This window comes from Styela clava, chromosome 1 (genome assembly GCF_964204865.1).
Source record: "Styela clava chromosome 1, kaStyClav1.hap1.2, whole genome shotgun sequence".
Taxonomy (NCBI): Eukaryota; Metazoa; Chordata; class Ascidiacea; order Stolidobranchia; family Styelidae; genus Styela; species Styela clava.
Window position 1 is genome coordinate 27,076,242 of NC_135250.1, and position 24,536 is coordinate 27,100,777.

The 24,536-nt window shown below is 32.4% G+C and overlaps 1 protein-coding gene across 2 annotated transcripts; it reads right to left on the bottom strand.

The window, feature by feature from the left end:
• Window positions 1-1,207: 1,207 nt before the first annotated feature.
• Window positions 1,208-23,062, bottom strand: LOC120335177 (uncharacterized). Of its 2 annotated transcripts, XM_078113097.1 has the most exons (22): window positions 22,916-23,062; window positions 21,976-22,245; window positions 21,467-21,763; window positions 20,794-21,084; window positions 20,191-20,472; window positions 19,436-19,720; window positions 18,921-19,190; window positions 18,462-18,497; window positions 17,568-17,903; window positions 17,084-17,350; window positions 16,185-16,466; window positions 15,616-15,885; window positions 15,014-15,301; window positions 14,709-14,789; window positions 14,591-14,632; window positions 14,200-14,517; window positions 13,728-13,994; window positions 13,101-13,388; window positions 12,556-12,831; window positions 11,607-11,795; window positions 11,157-11,310; window positions 10,621-10,752 (listed from the first exon to the last, which is right to left on the bottom strand). In XM_078113097.1, the coding sequence occupies exons 3-21, from the start codon at window positions 21,678-21,680 to the stop codon at window positions 11,255-11,257; spliced, it is 4,338 nt and encodes a 1,445-aa protein (XP_077969223.1). In that variant the 5' UTR covers window positions 21,681-21,763; window positions 21,976-22,245; window positions 22,916-23,062; the 3' UTR covers window positions 10,621-10,752; window positions 11,157-11,254. The 2 variants fall into 2 exon arrangements, with proteins under 2 accessions (XP_077969227.1, XP_077969223.1); XM_078113101.1 differs by lacking the exons at window positions 12,556-12,831; window positions 13,101-13,388; window positions 13,728-13,994; ... (14 more) ...; window positions 21,976-22,245; window positions 22,916-23,062 and adding exons at window positions 1,208-3,903; window positions 5,468-5,686; window positions 6,326-6,433; ... (3 more) ...; window positions 9,044-9,310; window positions 9,555-9,845 and having other exon boundaries at window positions 10,468-10,752; window positions 11,607-11,763.
• Window positions 23,063-24,536: the final 1,474 nt, after the last annotated feature.

Genomic DNA, 24,536 nt, shown 5'->3' on the forward strand with positions numbered 1-24,536 from the left:
AATAACAATAACAACAAAATTTTGAAACGATCGTTATGTCCACTACGTGTCCAATAATAGATCATAATTATAACAGAAGACTTTGATGGCGTAAAACACAATTGTGAGACAAGTACCTATTCACAAATATGATAGAAGTTCATGACTCCTATGTTTCAAGAAGATATACGTATATATATATAAAATGTCTAAAAAAATCCAAGTAAAACTCTAGTACTGTCCATAAGTGCATTCGACATATAATTGTTTTGCTGCCAAACTTTATCTGAGAACTTTTAATTGATTTGAAGCAGAGTGGACGTGGATGGACGGGGACTTTTTGTGGTCTCTGCCTGGTGAAACAGGTTCAGTTTAAATTATTGAAATACTAGAGGACTGTATATGAATCACCTGTCAGTAAAAATGTGCTAGTGCGCTATTTTTCTCTTTAATTTATCGGATGACTTAAGCTCAAATAGTGGTATTGGTGGACTAAACCCGTGATTTTTTTAACACGACTTGATATACATTTTATACCGTGTATGTTTTCAGACTCGGACCAGTTATTGTGCAAAACTGCTAAATTTGAATATGCGGCTACTTTTCTGATCATTCATAATGGAAGATTTGATAATCGTATTATGAGTAAATTTTCGATAAATGGTAATTTTTTGATAGATAAAGTCGACACTGTTAGCGCAAACCATCTCGGCGTTCTTACATTGTATTTTACAGATATCGGTTATGTTTTTGAAAATAACAATTGATCTTTTTAACACTATTTGGCTCTATCAGTGAACAATTCAATGATAATCCGACGTTTTTGGCGTATATATCACTCCAATTCAGAATATTAAAATTAATCATATAATATCCCGGTAGTAGTTATGAGGAAAAAAGATTAGCCTACATACTTGATAATGAAATGTATGAATAAAGAGCTGTTTCAAGTCCTAGATTACCTTCTCTTCTTTATAGCAGTATCAAACTCATCAAACATCTCATAATTTTAGACATAGCACATGAAGGTCAGCACTGAATAAGGAACAAAACGGAAGAAATTTAAAAAATGGATATAGTTTATGGTCGAGCAACAACAACATTCAATTTATAGTAGTTATATATAATTTAATTTACAAATTGCATTATATATTTCATTCTCAACTATTGCTCGTAAAAATTGGAAAAGCAAATAGCATAAATGTACAGTGAACATGAATAAAAAAAATTTGATTAGTTCAAACTCTTGGAACCTTTGATATGAAACTTAAAATTTCCAAGTTAATATTTCAAAATAAGCATGAAATTTAGCTGCAATCGGAACCTAATAAAAATCCTTTTTCATTTGACGTGGAAATTATATCACAAATCACAAAATGAAAATCACAAATCACAAATAAACAAATATCCAATAACATACAATAAAACCTGAATGGACTACCTTGTATTTACATATCTGGGTATACCAGTATATTTGAAAAAAATTATAAGAGACATATTCAAAACACATTTATGAATCTGACAACAGATGTAAGATCAGAGGTCAAAGGTTGATTAGAAACAAATTTACACGACAGTATTGTTGTCAAAAATCAGTTCAAAACATGAATCTTTTAAGGTTTTAATTGATTGGAAAGTTTGGATGATAGCTGTAGCGTAAATGTTATAAGGTATTAGGAATTTTGCATATTAAAATGAATGAAACAAAGAATTGAAAAACTAAAAACAAATAAAAGAGTCAGTATTAAAATAAAAGTAATAATATATGATAACTGTATTTTAGAATTCCAATACAGGCTTATAAATTCTAGAAATCTATGTGAACTCTGTTAAATGCACAATTCAACAGTAGCATAAACTAAAAAGAAAACAATCAGCATTATTGATAACATAGATTAAAAATCGGAGTCCTCTAAAGTTGACAATAACATGAAAAAAAAAAATTTCTTCAGTTTTCATTGTAAAATAACACTACAGCAACAGTTAAATGAAAAATGTTATACTCGAGTACAGATTTTGCCGTTATCAAGTACTCGTTATAGGAAGAATAAAATAGAAAAATGCATGTCCACCATTTTGTCATTTTGTATCTAGTGAACATAATGATAGGTTGAACCACTAGAGCAAAAGTTAATAAAGTAAAATGCTCGGATATGCACAGATTTATTCAATAAATTTTCTTGAGCGTTTTTGATTATCAATCAAAATTTCAGTATAATTTATATCATACTTTCTGTAACAAACAGGCACCAAATTTGGTTAGAAATAAATGCTATTGAACATATATTTATTTATATATATATGAATTTTTCGAATCCTAAAGAAACTCATACACATATGTTTCTCAGCAAGACAGTAACGTATAAAAAAGCATCCCATAAGTCTGCAACATTTCCATATACATTTGCAGTCGATGAAAGCAAACAAAGCATTCTTCATTCGGACATTTGATCAGTCCTGTATTTAGAAAAAAAATTTACTTCATTTCTGTTGCTGCAATGATGAGAAAATTTTTATGCTCTTATGTTTAGCGCGTTTTTCTTTTCCAACTGAATTCAAAATAACGAGCTACAGCTGACTCAGAGTATGCTTTATCACCAGATGTAAAGTGCTCTTCAAATCTCTTATAAACATATATAAACAAAGGAGGAAAACGCAAAGCAAAAAAATTATATAAGTGTTTATAATCCGTTTTGAATGGTTCATAAGTTTCCTTGTCGTGATCATGAGTATATCGGTTTCTGATAAATTTTACGAGGTGTGATACCAACTCAGTGTTATAGGAATTGCGAACCAATTTGGTGAGAGAGTCAGAAGTAACATTGTTCGTCTCCAAATCATCAGACGATTTGAACTCCTCGATTTCTTCCTCATTTAATTCTAGTTTATTTTTCCAAGGCAGAAGTTCCTTAAGATCGGAGTTGACGTTCTCATTCAAGTTCACGACATCGTCTGGATATGTGCAACCTTGTTTGTCAGTTTTTGTCAATTCCATGTATTTAACAACATTAGAAAAGAACTCCAGCTTTTGCCGTTCGTTCCAGAAAACTGGATGCTTGATAACATAATCCATTGTGGGACGTTCTCTTTTCTCTGTTTGAAGCATCTTTTCAATAATATCGTGAAAAATTCTACAATCAATTACTCGGTCATCATCAAGGAAGCCAAGTTTTGGGGCATCTCCATTTCTGATATTGTAACTCCAGTCACCTTGATTATTGGAAAAATTTCCTCTTTTGTCATACCCATAAGGATGACAGCCATCGGTCAATAGAAAACAAAACACAAGAGCAAACGAAAAAACGTCTGATTTATCAGAGAATGTTTGCTTTTCTGATTTTTCTTCATCGCATTGTAGTTCAGGAGACATCCATCCAAAGGTACCAATGTTAGACCTACTTGCGGTATTCGATTTATCAGGTTGTATTTTTTTACACAAACCCAAGTCAGACACAACAATTGTTTCATTTCTAAATAATATGTTACTAGGCTTTATGTCTCGATGAACAATATGCTGATCATGAATGTGTCGTAGTCCACAAGCGATTCCTCTTAATATATTTACTTTCTTCGCTAATCCATCTTTTTCCATGGATACTAAATTTATATTTTTCTCCGACTTTTTCTTGTCTATGATATCGGATAATGTTTGCCTTTTGCACTTTTCTAACACTATGTATACTGCGGTTTTGTTTCCATCTTCGAAATATCCCGAGTCGATGTATGATACTACATTTTCATGATGAGCAATATCCTTTAAGCCTTCGACTTCCCTTTCAGTTTCTTCCTCGTAGTCTTCTATTATTTTCACCACCACTTCATTCCCTTTTGCCGCGTCTAATTTATATCCATAATAAACTTTGTAGCCTTTTTTTAGCGGATGTTTAGGGAAGTAAAATAGATCTTCTTTAATTGATATTCCTTCTGTAAATAGTATGAAAAACAAATATTAAACTAGGCAAATAAGCACACTAAATATCTAAATGTGGATTTGCTTGTGGTGAATTAAACTAGAATGTTGCATTGAACGGGTAATTTTAACTAAGCAACTACAACGCTATGCTATATATTTATTATACAGGAGTCAAAAAAACGGAACCCACAAATTTGTTGAAAACTTTTTCAAAAATAAAATAAATTACTAGATTTTGTTGATGATTCAACTTGCGTTGGTGATGATAGTGCTCAAGAGCTTAAATAACCTATCTTGGACGAAAGTTAGGTTCTAACCGGTATATGTTTCAAATCGCCTGCTAGGCGAGCAGGCGAGCAGACTGGTGTGCGTTGTGGGATTTTTCTGATTTTTGTTGCAGTTCCAGTTTTGAGTTCAACAATTGTTTAGGGAATTTTTTGATACACATTGTCTTTTGAATACCCCAACAGATTAAAATCTGAGGCGTTCAAATTTAATGAATGAGGTGCCCATTCGAAGTCACAGCTTTTGTTGATGAACCTTTTTTTAAAATCGCTCTATCAGTTTAGTCAAATGCGTAATTTAGTACGTGGGGGATGCATTGTCTTGGTAAAACCACTAATTCACTCAATCAAGCTCTCTACGTTGTTCAAACTCGATCCCGTTCTCAGTACTGTCACATTATGTTCCATATACACCGCTTGCCAATCGTCTTCAGAACCATCTGGACCCGTTTTGCAATGTTTGGAAATAGCTTCATGCCTCGCACTATACTGAGTGTAACGTAGTCTGTAAGACTCGTTTTGGGGGTGTTGTACCCAGGTTATCAATATTTTTGCCGTCGACACACCCAGGTAGCAGAAAAAGCACTTAAGAAGAAAACGAAGTGGATGATTAACAATTTTGCGCGGAATATACAAGTCTGTCCCCTGTATCTAGGAGGTGATTTGAAACATATTCTAGAGAGAACATAACTTTTGTGGGAAACGTCCTGGATTCCTAATACTTTTGGGTGCAATCATGCACAAACAGAAATTAACGTGTAGAGACACTCAAAAAAAATTTACTTCATTTCACGGAAGTTATTAGAAATTTGTGCATAGCTTTTAGCTATTCGTGTTACGAAAACGCGTAACATGTGATTAATTTTCCATTTCCTTACCTCAGGGCTACTCAACTGGCGGACCGCGGTCCGCATCCGGACCTTTCGAGTATTCAATTCGGACCGCACCTAATTTGAATCATTAGCCCCACTTTTTAAATTTCCTTTTATAAAATGACTTTTATAGTTTTGAACATATATGAAAATAACTATAACACCATAATAAACAATCTTGATTAGCTAATAATCATTAGTCGGCCTTGGAAGTGCGTGTTTAAGGATTCCGAAACATAATTTATCGAAAGACCGGACCCAAATAATTTTGAAGTTTCGTATGTGGTGTGGATCTTTGGTAAAAAGAGTTGAGTAGCCCTGCCCTACCTTATAGAAGAACTATTGTGTGAGTTATTTGCCAAGCGTGTGTTAGACTCTCAACTGACCAGCCTACTATCATCACAAACATAAATCATTACCTGATATTTTTATATTTTCTTTTAAGTGTTTTGATTCTTTGATATGATCCCATATGAGTTTATTAATGTCTTTTTGTACTGCTTTCAAGCTATTGTTGATGTAATATTTCGATTTTTCCCCAAGGCCATTTTCACATTCCATGCAGAACACCATAACAACTGATTTCTTTCTGCTTGGCGATACCGGATGGTTATAAGATTGATGGTTTTTTATATGATCTGAAAAATATAACATATCATTAATTTTGTTACCATGTTTTTTGTCTACCAGCAACTAATTGGCTTAAGCAAACTGCAATTTCTAACTTCTATTTAAGATTGTATAATTCTGGAGTTAGGTTATTTTAAAAATTCCCTTTTTTTTATTATTATTCTGTACATCTACATGAACAAAACTAAAAACAATTTCCTTGGGCCGGTAATTTTGTTTCTGTCTATTTGAAGTGAAGTAATATTGACCTACAAGAAACTAGCATAATGTCTCAGATGCCTTTTCTTTTGTGGTAAAAGGATTATCAGATACTAAGATGAAATGTTGCAACTTCGACAGTTCATTTCTATTTTAAGTTTTTAGAACAATATAGAAACTCATAAAAACGTGTGAAACCCTCCTAAAACCTACAAAAAAAACTCATAAGAAGCGAGCAAAAACGTACTTAATTTACGCAATGATATCTACTGCATGTCACTCAATGTCGCAATCAATGGTAGCTCAGGTAGGATAGTAAGGTGAGAAATTTGAAACCACTAATAGTATCAGCAGCCATTGTACGTTTATTATGCCTCATGATTGTTTCATATTCGCAGGCACACTATCGAACGGCATTTAATTGTTATAAGGATATATAAAATACTAACCTGTCATTGACTGGTTTGATGCTGATTGTACATCGGCACAGGAATTGGTACTAACGACTTCATCTCGATCAACATGTTCGTTAGGATTTTGAGAAACTTTTCCAGGCACTGTTAAAAGAAAATTTACATGTTATTAAAATTAGTGCAGTGGATTGCATGTATTCTAGCTTAACATTTACAACTTGGAAAATTCTCATTTAATATTATCGTGGCTTTTATGTTATTTAATAAATTGAGCGATATTATGTATTTAAAGAGTTTGAGTTTGATATACAATATGTATATTCAATTTTCAGAGGTCATTTAGTAAATAAAGAATAAATATGTATTCCCTATTATTATGTGTATGGAGTGTGTATTTTTTCAATGATTGAAATTTCAAAATTTCAAGCACGAAGAGGTGAAACATGCGCATTTTGTACTGCTTTTTGTTTACGGATTGCGAGGTACCAATTCAAAAGGTCACAACAACTAGCGTACATTTTACCCATTTACTCTGTTTTCTTGTTACAAATAATGAGCGTTGATATCGGCAAGATGAGTATCACTTCTCATAGTTACTATGGAACTATCTTCAAATAAGGAAAAAGATTTTTTAAACGTAACTTAGGTTTTTCAAAATTGGGATTAACATATTTTTTGCATAGGGCACACGACCAAATGTATTAACTTCATATGCTTTACTTGGTGGGAGGTTACAAAGTTTTTATTATAAAGTAATGGGGTTTGATTTCAATGAACTTTTTTAAAGGAAGAACTCATCTATAAAATACAGACAGCATTAGCTCACTTACATATCGGAATGGGCAATCCATTCCAATTCTATGTTCGAGAATATTTAACTTACAAGTCAAAACTGGCTCAGAAAATGTTTCACTGCTATAATGTTTTAACCCTTCAGTTTCATCATATGATTTGACGCCAACAACATATTCGTGCAGGGGTTTGAGATTTCCTCCTATCACCGTACATTGAGTAGTTACTTCACCGACAACCATAAAGGTACTCTGAGTCTCTGGTAACTCATACACACATATTTCGTATTTACAGTGTGCAGTGTCAGTGGTATCGAGCACAACTGTAAGTTCGCATTTCTCACCAGTCCTCGGAGTAACTTTCACAGTTTTAGGGGGTGGAGGGCCTGAAAAAAAGAAAAAAAAAGTTACCCGTTTCAAAAAATTATTAATCAATTAGGTATACGATTTCTCAAAAGGCCAAAGGAGTGAAATATAAAAAATAGGTAAAATGAAAATTATAGATAAGATTTAAGCCGTTAAAGAACTATTTTGGCAAATTTTCATTAACAAAGATGGTCATTTTTGTACGACAATTGTTATGTTGCATTTTTCGTAGCACCCAAAGATCTGATAAAATATATTAAAGCGACTTTTTGTCTTTAATCATTGTTGTTGCGTTGATTTTGCCAATGTATGGGCACAACCAAAGATGCCAGCTTCAAAGCTCATTACCAGCAAATAATACAGGGTGTCCACAAAGTCCCATCACAATTTCAATTTTGTTATTAAGTCAGCTCTCAATATATCTTAACCAGGTTTGTTGTTTTTTAATATGTAATTGTTTAAATAATTTAACTCCATTCAATATATCTATGAGAGAAAAAACAATATATGGTATCGATAAATTCCCTTTACAATTGAATTTTTTCAGGACTTTATGACACTCTATATATTAGGTATTCTCTACACTAGGCAATACTACACTAATACCAAACAAAGTGTCTTCTTTGGAGCCTATTTTATATTGAAGATATATCTAATATAAAGATCAATCTAATATAAAGTTTAGCAAATTATTCCCTCACTCATGGTAAATCTTTTGGTGATGCATTTGTTGTCGTATTTTTTATCAAATCCGCAAAACAGTTGTGCTGTGTAAGTATGTCCAGGTTTTCCGTGGTCAAAATAGTAGTAATTCTCAGTTAGTGATATTTCCTGTTTATCAATTTTCAATTTGAAGCAATTAACTCCGGCAGGATTCTCCCATACTAGTTTTACACTCTTTGAAGGCTGTTTGACATCTTTAGTAACTTCAATATCAGTTGGATGAATCCAGCCTGTGGGAAAAATGTCAATTTTGGTTTTGGGTTAGAAATAGTTTGGTATACCTTGCATAGTATGTGACCTTGCATGCGAGTTAAAAAATCCAAAACCCGTCTCCAACAAGAAAAGTCGAACGATCACAAATACATTATCCCAATATAATTTGTAAGTCTATTTATTGAAACATGAATATAAAGATAATAAGGTATTCACTTGTTTTTTGTTTGACTGAAGCCTCACTTGGTCCTTCGCCGGCGGAATTAAATGCCACAACTTTACAACAATAACTACTTCCCGGTAAAAGTTGCTTTTCGGAATTCCAAGAAGATGTTGAACCACTGTATGAATCCATTTCTTGATTTTTATCATCCAAAATTGTTGCTTTGTAATTTATATTTTTCAGCAATAGATCATCCCATTTAACTTTCATTTTGAATTTGAAAATTTCAACTTGTATATTTTGAACTCTTCCTGGGACTGTTAAAGAAAGTATTATATTTTTATACAAGAATATAGTAAAGGAAAATTTTTCACTTAAAACGTGGTAACAAAATACTAAAAGCTAAATTATAACACGCAACTGGAGAAAGTGTTGAGATAACAAAAGACGTAATTTCAACCATTTGTCAATTTGATTCATGTCTTTTCATAAACATACCTAGTAGAACTGCCTGTGGATCTGACCAATCTCCTTTAACGTTTTTATATATATTCCTCACACGAACAAAATATTCCATTCCAGCAGATAATTTATTGTCATAAACGTAAACTGTTTGGTCTGCGTTGAGCCTTATGAAGATTGATTGATCTTCTCTGTTGCTAACTTCAACTTCACGTTCATCACATACATCGCTATAATTTCTAAAATTCATCACTATTTTTGTACCATCGGGTATAAATTGTGGTGGTTGAGGAATAGCAGGTTCTGAATGAATCAAAAAACAATTTATTACATAATATTCAGAAAGAAAATAGTTGAGTTATTATATCTAGATTGAAAAAGAGATAGGATGTTTTCAGATTTTAAGTATATTTGCAACTTATAACTGGTACACTGATTGTGATATATCATCAAATCAGACATTGCAAAATTTAAAATTACCTAGCATTTGATTTGTTTAATAAATACCCAAATAATCCATGTGTACGAGTTAATATTGAATACATACTCGATATAACGTCTTGTAAAGTAACAGATTTTCCAGCAATGTTCTTTGACTGGGGTGAATATACTTCAGCATGAACGCTGACAATGTACTCCGCAGCGGGAAAGTGAGGAGAAAATGACACAAACGATTGATCGTGCACTTTGAAACTCAGTTTATTATCTGCACTCTGTGATTCCTCTTTTAGTTGTGCCGTTACTATAAATTGAGATACTTTACGAGTTGGCTCATTCCAAATTATCTTAATATATTCCCCATCTGTTTCACTTTTCACTCCAGTCAGTGGGAGGGGTGCTAAAATAAATATTTGTATTTATTATAACTAAACTGCCGCAAATACAAATTATGTTAAGAAATAGAAGGACACCTATTCAGGACAGAAGGAGGGCAATGAGGTGTAGACATATACGATTTGATCGGAATAATGATTCATAACGTGCGTCTGAAGCGTGAGGTTAGGTTCTGTTAAACGGAATCGAAAGAAAAACGTAAAATGAACATAAAAAAGCCAAATAATCATAATGTTGGCAGTAAACAAGAAAGAAATTCTTTGCCCAACGTTTCCTGTTATCGGTGCAATTACCACCAATACTCACAGCCTTGTAACGATAATCGTGACTAGCCAGTGCATTATAAAATGTAACACGTAACTTATTATATATGAATGTACTCGTCGAATAGTAAAATAGATTTCATTTCGTTCAAACAAGCCACATGCCACGGTCTTAGGAAATAAATTTGATATTGCTTACAATTCACAAATTCAGAATATGGAGAACTTTTTCGATAGATTGAAACAGGTAAATAAGAGAACGTGCGGTTTAATTTTTTCATCACCTTTGCAGTTGCACCAATGTGTTAATTGTACTCGTTCTTTCCTAATTAACGAAACATCAGATAAATAGTAAATCCTCACCTAGTTGCAGCATAGTTTTATCGGACCATTCACTAAATCGTTCGGACAGATTTTGACAACGAATTTGAAAAAAATATTTTCCTGCCTCATGTTTACAAGAACATTCGTAGATCTCTAGTTTGTCAATTGTAACTTGAGACTCCTCAACATCTTGGCTTGTTTTTACCAAAATTTGGTGACTCATGCAGTCTTCGTGATTACCAAAGTCAATATACACGTCCCTGCAACTGTATCCATTTTCATCTTTACACAACTCCACATTGGGTTTTGCCGGTTTAGAGGAAGCTATAATGTCAGAAAACAATAATAAAAATTGTGTGGATATTAAAAATAACATTTCTATTTTCAACCTTTGGTTTAACTATGTTAAGAGTGAATCGGACTTCACATGTCAATAATGTTAGCTCTGTTTGCAATATTACCTCTGCAACTAATAGTCACAATTAGATCAATATCAATTTTGTTATCTACTTTATTAATATCATAACCCAACCACAAGTATTGGGCATTTCAAAATTGATCAAATATATCCTGACATTGGACCTCAAGTGCTGACATTGCCTACAGAGTTGATTTACATGAAAATTAGAGTCCATTTCTCACTTGTCGTAAAAAAATAGTAAGATCACGTAAACATTAATTCGACAATGCGAGTGCAAGAAAGTGAAAAAAGAAAAAGTTTCCCTAACCTGTTAACACAGCTGATATGGTGCATACTTTTCCCCCCATATTTTCTCCATATTGTGCTTGTAATGCTGCTTTATATTGCGTGTTGGGTTGAAGACCACTAACAACAAAAATATGCCATCGGCCATGTCTGCTTTTTAATGCTTGGTCTTTGTTCTTGAGACCAAAGCAAACGAGAAAAAAGATACAGTGAGGTGGTGATGTAAATACAAATTTGGGTCCTAATTTAATTTCATGACTGTACCAAAATACTTTCAGTTTCTATTTTGAATAAAATAAAATAGGGTTTTCCGAAAACAAAACAGAGACAATGAAATGCATTTATTTGGAAAATGTCAATATCATACAAATTGATTCAGTATTCAAAATCATTCAGTGTAAATTTGAATTCATAATGCTTTGTCCCGGTAATGACAGAGACTGATTCAATAAGCAAAGATAAACCAACATACTTTTTGTATCTTCCACATTGTTATTAAACAGCAAACCTTCCAATATAGGCATATCCCTATTACGTTGAACTTTCAATATTTGTATGTTGTAATCACTTGGTTCATCAGGAGCTTGAACAAATTTTATTTCAATGGCTGAAGCAGGTGGTTCTGAGAGTTTCATGATAATATCACTTGGTTTTCCATATTCTGAATAATAAAATATATTAAATAAAATAAAATGCAATTAAAATACTATATATATATATATTACCGTGTTTCCCCTAAAATAAGACCTACCCTGAAAATTAAACCTAGCCTGAATTTTATAAATGATTTTAGTATAAGCCCTACCCTGCAAAAATATTTTTGACATAGTCGATAGCAAGGAATCTGTCATACACGTTTTGAATGATTGATAATCTATGTTTTGTAGGTATTTCGAATAAAAACGTGTTATTTATTAGTGAATGAATATCGGTTTTCAAACTTTGTATATTTGAAAATCTCGTAATTCACTACTTCGTAATTTTGTTATTGATAAAGGAAAAAATAAGACATCACCCGAAAATAAGCTCTAGTGTTATTTTCCGGAAACAATTTGAAATAGGACCTAGTCTTATTTTCGGAACAACACGGTATATATATATTTATATATATTATATATAAATAATTATAAAATTATACTAATTACCCAGGTACAGTCTGGTATGATTCGATCTCGAAATATCAGTAATACAGGTGATGCATTTTCAATTATCTTAAATGTTTAACATACATTTTTGGGAGGTCCAGAAGTATGTGCACCAAGATGGCCCACAACCTGAACATAGTTATGTGTACCAGGTTAAGGTTCCGGTTGTGCGCCATCTTGATACACATACTTCGGGAGCGCCAATATTTGTTTAAAGTGCTTAAACCAAAACATTTGTACCCAATATCATACTAAAACGCATTTTTTATATTATACCTGTCATTGTCAAGCACTTCGTTGAATATTCACCTATTCCTTTCTCATTAATTGCTCTAACTTTAACAGAGTATTTTTTGCCTGAACACAATCCACTAATGTAATATTGTGGGTCAGTAGTTCTTCGTGTAATTTCCATGAACGGCATTTGAGTTGTTATTTTTAATTCATACTGAATTTGTCCAAGTGCTTCAATCATCTTCATCTCATTCCAGATCACACAAAATCCTTGTTCTGTTCTGTCGCTTATTTTGACTCCTTTTACCATGTTTGGATCTGTTTAATGCAGAGAAAATAGGCTAATAGAATGAACCTTACTCATTTAATATTTGTAACACTCAGGTTTCTAAACCTGTATTGCTTTTGGTTGTACAAGAATGAGATCAAGCATTACTACTTCACCCTTGCTTTGCCAAGTATGTGTATGTTAGTATATAGACAAAAGCTCACCCTGATGTCAATTATTTTATGAAAGCATTTTTTGTTATTGATACACACAGGTGAAACTTATCATTTGCTTGTAAAGATCACAACCGTATTCTTACTTGGCTTTGTCTCTATTGTACCACTGGATGAACCAAGACTTCTTTTGCTGTTTTCATCTACTGAAAAAACTTTGAATTCATATTTGGTTCCAGCCATAAGCCCATCAAATAAGTAATTTGTTCCATTAATCGGCTCACTCTCAATTTCCTCACCAAGTTCAGGTACAGCTACAATAATGTATGTTTGGGGTTTTATTGTCGGTTCCTCCCAGTAAATTTCAGCTTGCTTATAAGACTCGCTGTCTTTAGCAAGTTTTGCGGTTACTTGTTTTGGAACTTTGTCTCCACCTGACAATAAAAAAGACATGTTGTATCAGAGGTCGCAACATTTTTCACCTTGTTTGCATTATGTATGTAAATAAGGCTTTAAATAGGAAGTCGCTCTCGAAAAGGACCAAATATATGTAAACGTCTGAAAGTTTCATTTTGGACTTACTCAGTTTCAAATTTGAAACGTTATTTTTATCAATACAAGACAGCAATGATATTTCATTTAAGTAGCCATTTATTCATAATTCATTTTATTTGTTAAATCATGAAACAAGGCTATTTTATAAAAGTAAAGATTTAACAACATAACTGAAATAAATATTTGTAATATCTGATTCACCACTATTATACACCAACCTAATATAGTGAGTTCTGAATCATATTTAGATTCCATCATGTTTTTTCCAATAGCATAAATAATGGCTTTGTAGGCATTTCCAAAAAAGGAATTATTGAACTTCCATAAATAATCAGTGTCTGTTAAGTAGGGTGAATCATTAAGAAGTTCATTGTCTTCGTCGCATATAACGACTCGATATTTCTGAGCTCCTCTGGCAATGTTCCATTTTAATATCAATGTATTATCCTCCCACAAATTTTGCTGCAATTCGACTCTTTCAGGATCTGCGAATAAAAGCAATACTTGATTTTTAGTATGCACAAGGACTGAAGTTATGCAAGTTTCTGAAAGAAATATTTTGGTTCAAATATCTATGAAGAAAGATTCATTCTTTTAAAATATAATAGGTTTCCAAAATAAAGGGGAATGTGTTGCGAAGCCTTATTGAGAGCGAACGTTGTCACCTAAAAAAAATTTGAATAATATTACGTGTGTAGATGTGAAGCGATACTGGTGGTGAAATGTAATCCTCATCTCTGTCAATATCTTCAAATACTGTTGAAATGTATGCATCATATTCCCACCCTTTTTCTAGAGTAAATCTAATGTCGTAAGTCATTTCTTTCTCTGAAAATGTTTTTTTCACATTCACAACATAACCATCCTGGCGCTCCAATCGAATATTGAAGTGATAAATTTTGAAATCGTTTCTTCTCTGATTAAATGAAGGTGGTTGCCAAGAAATCTCGCACTCTTCACAATTTTTTTGAGTACTTGTAATCTCGTATTTTATATCTAGTGGTGTGCCTGAAATAAAAAGGATGCATAAAAAACTGACTTTGATACAATTTGGATAGCATGATATACAATATTCACTCACCAAAGGGACCATCAGGATGATTATGAGTGATATTTACTTCTCCTATAAAATGAAATATGCACATGGGTTATAAAACATATAAAAGAAAACTCCTATAGTAAAATGGCAATTTTCTTACCTGGAGCATGTACAGTGCCAATTTTAAAGTTGCCACCTTGCATTTGATTGAATTTCATTGTTGAAAATTCATAATGCGGTTCTAAAACAAAACGATTTATTATTGAAAGTTGATATGTGGATGGCTTAGTAGTTAGTAAGTCAAATAAATAATGCATCTGTCCATGAGTCTTGAAAATGTTGTGAATTTTTATAAAACGTAATTAGTTCGCTCTACAAAATTTTTTAAAGACTTGTAAAAAAAGTATACGTTTCGATATGGGTTTTTATGCAAGATAAAATGATTTAGAATATAATTTTTCTCACCTCCAGAAATACTAACAATATTCGAAAGGCTTCCTTCACTTTCTTCTCCTTCATATACAGCATACACAACGAAAGTATATTCTGTACCTCTACGCAAATGAGTAAAAATGATCTGATCTTCAGAACTGAATACCATTGCCTTTATTCTCCCAGTATTTGGTATCGCCTCAACTCGATATTTTGAAGGGCTTTTGTCATAAATCGGACGGTCAAACTTGATATTCATGCATCGACGAGATATTTGTCGATTCTTTGTTGCTTTAACATTTCTAGGGGCTTTGGGATCACCTTTAAGTAAAAAATAATTATGGTTTCATATAAATATGCTTTAGTATTTTGATATTATTATAGTCAAATATTATTAGAATTAGTCTAATCAGCAATTCGCCTAATTTTATATATATTAGACTTGTAGGATCATTTTGTCAAATTGATGTTGGTAAGAAAAAAATGTGAGGTGAAAACTCGTTAATTATCTAAAAATGACTGGTTTTATCTCTGAATATCTACCGTACACTGGTGATGGAATGTCGGTTTAATTTACCATAATTGATCACCAGTTTTTTTTTCTAAAGTATATTCTTCCCAGCAAAATAAATTACCGATTCGCTGTGGCGTCCAGTCGGTACTCACTGATTGACCAATTTCATCATAAACTGTCACTTTCATCATGCATGATTTCCCCATTCTTAATTCTCCCATCATTTCAGCTCTGTAAACTGATTCGTGGTCAACTTTTTGGTTTGAAATAATGGTTTCTTCCAAATGTTCGTCCATAAGGCAAATAGTGTAATAATTTGCACCCTTGACGGAATTCCAAGAAAATGTCACAATACCTTGTTCCCAAGTACATGAGTGAATCTTCGGTAGTTCTAAATATATTTTAATACATTAAAAAGTATCTACATTTTTAACAGGCTAAACTAAAGTTTGATAATGTCAGAATATCATTTTACAAAGCAATGTTAGTCAAAGACAGCAATTAATCCTTAAATTTGACAGATAATCAACAAGCAGCATTTCTGAATATTATTTTCGTACAGTGAATAATGAATTTCAATTATACTATTTGCTTTGTTAAAATTAATTCTGTGAAAATTTTGCCACCATAAAAATTATAGTAGGTAAAAATGCTATAGGAAAGCATTCAAGGTTTTATGTAAATACTCACCTCTGGTTGTGAAGCAGTTGTTGGACCACACCCTTACTGTATCTTCAAAATTGGCATAATATGCAGATATATTATAAGTATACACTGATCCTGGTTTGAGGCCAGTAAAAGTAAAGGTTGTTTCTTCTGTTTCTATTTTATCGACAATTTGATTATCTTCGATTAGCTGAATGTAATATTTCAATGGAATCTCCACAGGAGCAGTCCATGATGCAGACAATTGTCGATTTGTATCATCGGGAGATGGTTTCAGTTCCACATTTGTTGGAACATAATTTCCACCTGGGATCACATAAATTTGAAATAACGTAACATAGGTACATCGTAAAGAAACTGTTTTTGCTTACTAAATTCCATCTATGATCCTACTTTAATTTGTTTCGTTTGTGAAGTCTTCCCTTAGGTAGTTATTTTCAATTTAGAACCACAATCACCAAGTTGCCGCAGATTTATAACTCATTTTACAAAAAGTGATATCATAGAGTTTTTCATCAATTCAGTGCATTTAAGACTGTATGTATCATTATATATGAGGTCTTGTAATTAGATTCTTAGTCTAGGTTCAAATTGACCAATTTTTACAGGCTTTTACATGGTTTTTAGTTAATATAGGTAACTGGGTTATTTCTAATATTCCCACCTAATACAAACAAACATTGGGTTTAAATGTGTATGTTACAGTGGTTATGGTCTTAACGAAGATACACCGAGATAAACATAGTTTATGAATAATATGTAATGGTTGCCCTCGCGTGTCACGATATGCTGGAATTGAGTTATGTGTAGGGGTAACTATTGGATCCATGAAATATTATTATTTTTATAATCAGTTTTTAAATCACATCAGATTTTCTTAACCCTCCCTTTATCCTCCATCCCTATCTTGTGTAATGACATACCAATTGTGACTTGTTTCTCGGAAGGTACTGATGCTGTATCTAGACATTTCCCAATGAGTTGAAAATTTCGATTTTGCCCGTATCGACAATTTGCAGTCATATTGAAAGTCCACGTATTGGTTGTGGGTGCAAACGACAGATATTTCTTCCTGATTCCGCAGTCAAAAATGTTCAATTCATATGATTTTGCTCCTAGAGCTTCATCCCATTTTGCTATTATTTGGTTGTTTTTCCATTCGATTTTGAGATTTTTTGCTGTGTCAACTCCTGAATGTGTATAATAGAGTCATAATGAGTGGACTTGAAGTTAGTGGATGAGATAGCTTAATGGGTGCATGTTGAGATAAACAATTTGGCATCACTGAATATCATCTTCAACAACATTACAAAGATCATAGCTTATGGAAAACTGAGACATTATTAAATTTTCATATCCTGAAGAATACAGAAATCAAAAATGTAAATGAAAATTTAGAAAAAATACCTGTTGAAAAAAGCTTGAAATTCTCGGCAATTTTTTCTCCTTTTGAATCCAAGTCCATATATCTTGTTGAAATTTGTACTCTGTACTCCTTTCCGTATAAAAGATTTTTATATGAACATTCTGTGATGCTGTATTCCACTTCCAGAAAATCTTGCATTTCCCAGTTATCGTCTGCCGTTCCTACTTTATCTAAGTCTCGCTTAAAAAGTTTGATTGTAGATTTCATTTTTTTGAAATTGACAGCTTCTTGGCCAATGTCACCATTTTCCCATTTGACCAGGAGCAAAAGTGTGTTGTCTTTTGCTGATGCTTTGCAGCTGATATTTATAGGTTTACCTATAATGTAAATATAAAGTTTGAGATTCACTCGTTCATTTAACAAAGAACAGCAAGTGAATTTGATATCTTTCGTTACACCATAGTTCAAACCATATACGAAACAACATGGAACTTAATTAAAAAACGAATAATGGTATATGCTTATAGCATTATTGGCAGTTTAATGAAGTTATATCTTGTTTTTTCTGAAGAAGTTAGACTACGATCCAACATATGCTAACAAATACACTTGCTTATTTGTGGAACGAGATTATGCTATTTATCACTTGAAGCTGCCTCTAAAGCTTTCAGACAATCTGATTTTAGTTTCTAGAGATATAAAAATTTTCTTGTCCGTTTATTATGTATGGTATCTAAATACTCACATAATTGAGTAAAGTTTAAAGTAAAATGTATATTGTTGATGCAAAATTTGACCAATACAATTGTGATATGAAAATGTCCATTTTTAGCATAACTTAATGGTAACAGCAATAATTTGACGCTATGTGATAAAACTTCTGTTTTCTGTTGTCTAGTAATGTTAACTCTAAAAGTTGATTAACATTGAACTACCTTTTTGTCCAATGTTGAAACTTTTGTTTCTTTGCGCTGAAACATTAAAAACACGAGATTATTTCTATTTGTAAAATTCAACAAAACTACCCCTATCAATTAGTTTATTAATTAGATTGTACAATTTTTTCTAAAAAAATGATTTTTGTGTTTTATGCAGGCCATTTTTATAGCAGTTCACCTTTGTGCCAAATATTTTAAACGAAATTATTTTAAAGTCAGCGCGCCTTAAAATACGGTGCACCATATGGTCTGTAAAATATAGTAATTAATTGAAATCATCTGTGTAATTGCCAAAGTCAAATTAAATAATTTTTTCTACTTTTGACAGCTTCAGGAATAGAAGAGTCACTGTAATGAATTCACATTTTATGACTTGATTCTTCCCAATTCCTCTACCTCGTCAAAGTAGATTTATGGGTTTTTCCAACGCGAATGTGTTCAATTCATTCTACTTACTATTAATTCTAACATGATCCAATGTTGTATGTGCTTTGTGAGCATTCTTATACACGGCAGTAATTATACATCTGTAATTGTATCCATTGCGAAGTTCGGAAAATGATACAGAATCTATTATGACTGTTTTTGTAGTGAACGGTTTCTCCTCTTCTAGTAATTGGCATATGTACTCCATAAGTTGACAATGGTTATCTGGCAGATCCCAAGTGATAGTAACTTCCCGATTACTTGGTACCCATCTCAAGCTTATAGGAGCAAGCATTTTATCTGTAAAAATATTACAATATTTGAGCAAAATTACGTTGAATAAATGCTACGGTACAAATGTCACGATTGCAATTCATAGGTGCAAATGTAAGTTGGGGGCAGAGATAATATAACCAATGAGTGCTAATTTTAGTTATGCGACGAAGCCTCATTGAAAAAAATCGTCAATATGTCATTGAAAGGGTACTCCAATAAATATATTATAAACTATTTCTAAAGATAATAATTGAAAAAGTTCCTCTTACCATCGCCAGTAGTGACTATATCTGACTTTCTGATCATAATGAAGTCATTTTTGAACCCTTCAAACATCCCAACAACAGTGCAAAAATATTCTGTGTTTTGTTTCAAGCCCCCAAAGACTGCTTCGTTTTTTTTTGTCGTCAGAGAATTAATTTTTGTTTCGCCACAAAATATACGAACAATATATTCAGGTGGTTTTACAATTGGAGGATCCCAACGCAGTCGAACTTGGAAAGGATTTTTATTGCTAGCAATAGCCTCAAAATTAGTCGGTGCAGTATCCATTTCTGTAAGGTGTTAAAAGTAATAACAGAATAAATCGAATAGTTTTTGAAGTATCCCAAGATCGAAACAATACATATTATATTCACGTGTCGAAAACCCACATATTTTTTTTTATTATAAATTATTAAAAATTCATCGTTGCGCAAACATATTTATAGATCTATTACAATATTTAAAGATACTGGGACATGACCCTCTGACGCACTTATCACAGGCACATACTTCACTTTTCTATTATAAAAACGTTTTGGATGAGCACTACTGTTAAATAATGACGTACTATTTTGGAAGAATTGGTCTCTTTTAGGTTTACCATTACCTTCTATCTACGGCTAGGCAATGTAATGGGATCTTTATACTGTAACACAATGACATAACTATCATCACACCAATTTTTAGATTCGATTCCTTGCCACCCTGCCACTAATATTTCCCTACAGAAATAAAGCCAACACACTTTACAAATACTTACTATTTGCAGTACTCATTAAACTTGATTTAATTTCAGTTCCATGCTTTTGCTTCCTATAAATGCCAATAACAGAACACGAATAGGCTGTGTTTTCTTCCAAGTTTGAGAATAAAGCGTCACATTTTTGCCTTTCTTTTATTGACCTCACTATCACATCGTCCTTGTACAGGTTGATAGTATATGACATAGGAGGACATTTCGGAGGATCCCATTTCAGAGCAATGTGAAATGGATTCCGTTCATCTCTACCGGCCTGCAAATTCCTTACCGAAGTGAAGTCATCTAAAAAATTTAATCTTATGTTCAGCATAAAATAATAGAATTTTGTTGATTTAAATATTCGAAGGCAGATTTACAGTAATGGATAAATCATTGCACTACATTATTATTACATTTATCTTCATGTTGGCATTTCCTTGTTAAATATCTCCGATTTAATATTTACAAATGTCTCTTAAAGTTTCTTCACAAACATATTAACGTTCTTGGTATTGGATAAACTATGTGTTGCAAAGAATCAAAAAAATATATCATGCTCCAAATTTATGTAAATTAATTTTGTTTATAATACAGTTGGCGTTATTGAACTTGAAAAAAACTCACATTTGGCAGTGTCAATTTCTGTAGAAATAGCAGATATTCCTCTGCAATAGTTCTCAAAAATACCGGTTACCATAAACTGGTACGTTGATCCAATCATTTGTACGCCACAATAAATTTTAAGTTCTCTCTTCCTAAAAATTGACTCTTCATCGTTTAATAATTTCCCATCTTTTATTGTTTGTATCAGATACTTTTTAGGAGCCAGATCTGATTCATGCCACTGCAATCTAATTACAAAGGGATCGTCTGCACTCATCGTCGGATTTTGCAAGTTTGGAATTGTTTTTTTGCCTGTATATATTTCGAAAATAAAGTAGTAGGAAAATAGTACTGCATTTCTTGTTGTTGTTTTTTGCTGGAAAGCAGCAACTTTTAAATAAAGAGATTAAAAGTGTTATTTTACACAATTCAATATACGATTGGATTGTAAGAATGAATTGATTAAGATTTAATCTTGCAATGCCAACGAAATTATGCCGACATTTATTATTAATTTCCTAACTTATATAGAAAAATATTAAATGCCAAGTCACATGTTTTAAAAAACCAAGCAAAAGTTGGTTAATAATGAAAGGTGAGGAATTTCCAAAGAGAATAAATATATTCGAAAGCAATAGATAAGTGAAGATTACAATTTTGATTACCGTGATCTCAAAATTGAAGAATAACTTACATATATCATTAGATAATGGAGTAATTGTACTTGACTTAGATGAAACTCCATATTTTCCTTCTGGGTACAAACATTCCACCTTAATATAGCACAATAGATTGAGATCTATCAATTGAAAGGTTGTGCTAATTTTTTTTTCTGTTTTATGGTCGTAGATCAATCTGTCATCTTCATAATTGTAAATACCAACTCGATATCTCAAACATTTAATCATAGGCTTCTTCCATTCCACACCAATTTCAAATGGGTTGTCGGATGCAAAATTTGTCTCAATGTCATGAACACATGTGTCTCGACCTGCAAAAATACCAATACCCATTTCATATAAGCTTTGTAAAACATAATACCAATAAGTAATAGAAGTAATTGTTTATCAATTAAAACATTTTGCTGTATTAACTCATACACTTCGCATTCATATTGAACAATTTTTGACTCGATAGTGGAATTTTAAATCTGAATTAATATCATGAGAAATAAATATTATTTATGTAGCATGGTAGACTCACGTGTAGGTGTTTTGAAAAATACTTTTTGACTTGGCAGTCCTTCGTGTTTGTCGTACTTCGCTGTTACTATAAAGCCATACTCTTTATCAATCTCCAAATTATCAGCTGAAAAGTTTGTGCGTTTGGAATGATATTGTTTTCGTTCATTTCCTAATATATCAACAAGATATTCTTTTGGTGTTACTTCAGGAGAATTCCAAGTAAGATTAATGCAAAATGGATCCTTAGGATCACCACAAGCTTTCACTCCAGAAACTTCAGTTTTATTACCTAAACATTCAAATAATATATGTTAAATGAGATCAATGAAAACTTCATACAATTCACACCACATTGATTTTTTTACTGAGCGCAATCTATGTGAAAAGGTAATTTGCGATCTCATCAGAGCAGCAAACTAATTAAATAAATTCTCATATAAAAATGTGACATCATCATGATTAAAATTATTATTTACTACATATTAATAATAGTATTGTTCACTGAACAAGATGGATTTCTTAATTAAGCAATCAAATTTAATGAACAAAAATATAACGTATTCAGTTTACTTGAAAAATCGGATGCATAACTAATGTTGAATTAGCACAAAATGATTATTTCTCAGGAGTCAAAGATAACAAAGTACACAGTTTTCAATGTTCTGCAATTTTTAAATATTTTTTGATATGCCACTTATAGGAACACTTTTTTATACGGCTTGTTTATTCACTATATTCACTACAATATTAACCTATTGTTTAGCATTGCCATTTTAAAACCCTAGAGAAAGTGGGTAAGATGAATTAACTTGGAAATTTAAACCAACGATGTTAATACTAATGTCCAATGCTTCCACCAACGGGCAATTCCTCCACAAATTTACAGTCAAGATATTTTAATACAGAATATTCACCATTTATTTGAATTAATTTGAAATAATTATTTAAATTAAGCTGACCTGTCAAAACATCGACGTATTCGGAATTATATGTTCGTCCTACAATTTTGCCATCAGCTGTTGGGGTCACAGTACATTAGTATGTACCACTACCATCAATAGGCTTGAAAATGACAGAGGATTTTTCTTCAACAGCCTGTATGCGAGGTTGCCATCCTTTTGCTTAATTGTATAACTTGACATCAAAATTTTTGAATTTGGAATCAAGTTCCCATCTCACATGAAGTTTTTCATCGTGATGTTTTATGCTGATCTCGGGGTCGGCAGCTGAAACATCAACATAGAAATAACATAGATAGAACAGATACAAAATATATACTGTCAATACTACTACAACTGTCAATACTACAAAAAACAGACTAAAATTTTATCTATAAGTTGTTGAGCATTATGGTATTAAAATCCCGGGGCTCCCGAAGTATGCGAACCAAGATGGCGGACATCGGAATGTAATATGTGTACTAGGTTAGGGTTAGGCCATAATTTTAGGTATAAATACAACGGGAGGCTCTTGGCTAGTCTTCGAACTGATAATAGGACTAAAATAAGGAAAATTGCTACAAAAAACAGACTAAAATTTTATCTATAAGTTGTTGAGCATTATCGTATTAAAATCTCAGCACTAGTTTATTATATTGTTCTGTTTATCTCAGGGTAGGTTAGCATGTATCTATGAATGCATTTTTCACCTTCTAACATGAGGTAATAAAGATTCTGAAATCAGATTAATAGATTTAATATTGAAATAGAAAGTGCAAGGCAACTCATTTTAAAATCATTATGTGAATCAGGGGTGTGCAAACTGTGGCCCGCGGGCCAAATGCGGCCCGCATAGAAAAATTGTCATCTAAAACAGTGCCATTTCGTTGACCTTTGACTGATTCATTATTTATTCAATTTTACTGGATATCGCTCGTTAATATGTGGATGGCGTAAGTAAATGAAAAAACGCTGTTGTTCTACAGCGCTGTTCTCCTTCGTTTCGTTGTTGTTAGTCACTGTTACGAAATAAATAATAGCTTATTTGCTATTAAATACACAATATTTGATAAAAGTGAATTTTATATTCGATACTCTGTTCAAATTGTGCACAAAATAAATGAACGGGTTGCTTACTTAGCGCAGTTGATATGTTGTTGGAAGCTTTTCTGCGACCGATTTCCTTGTTTTCACTGTCTAATGGGATCACTGTGCAATAATAAGTTGAGCCATCGCTTGCTTCCGGAGGAAAAACATGCGATAATTTACTTGTGACCTTTTCCGAAATCTGTTGTTTTTTATCGGCATTAACAATTGCAACGACGTAACTCACGGCGCTCGGTTTTGCCGCCCAATCAACTTTTATTTGTCCGTTCTCAAAAACAGCCTTCATCGAATCAGCATCTGGAAAACAAATAGGAAGAGAATCTTTATATTTACTTTGGCAAACTTGCCTGTCATACCAATAAATAAGGGTAATCATGGTCGAACTGGGAATATTCTGATTCTAACAAAATTTAGTAGTTCTTTACCTAAAAGTCGATGATTGTAGAAAGTATTGTCCGAGATTAGAATGGAATGGAAAACGTAATAAATAACGCACAATAAGGGTGCGTGAGAGGTCTGAGAATTTGATACCAGA

Bases quoted from the DNA above. Each gene is read 5' to 3' on its own strand.
- LOC120335177 (XM_078113097.1), bottom strand. From the start codon at position 21,680: ATGATTAAATGTTTGAGATATCGAGTTGGTATTTACAATTATGAAGAT. The intron at 21,085-21,466 runs GTAAGTTATTCT...AAATATATACAG, and splicing joins TCCATTATCTAATGATATAT to GCAAAAAAACAATTCCAAAC. The intron at 19,721-20,190 runs GTAAGTATTTGT...AACACCTTACAG, and splicing joins TTTAATGAGTACTGCAAATA to AAATGGATACTGCACCGACT.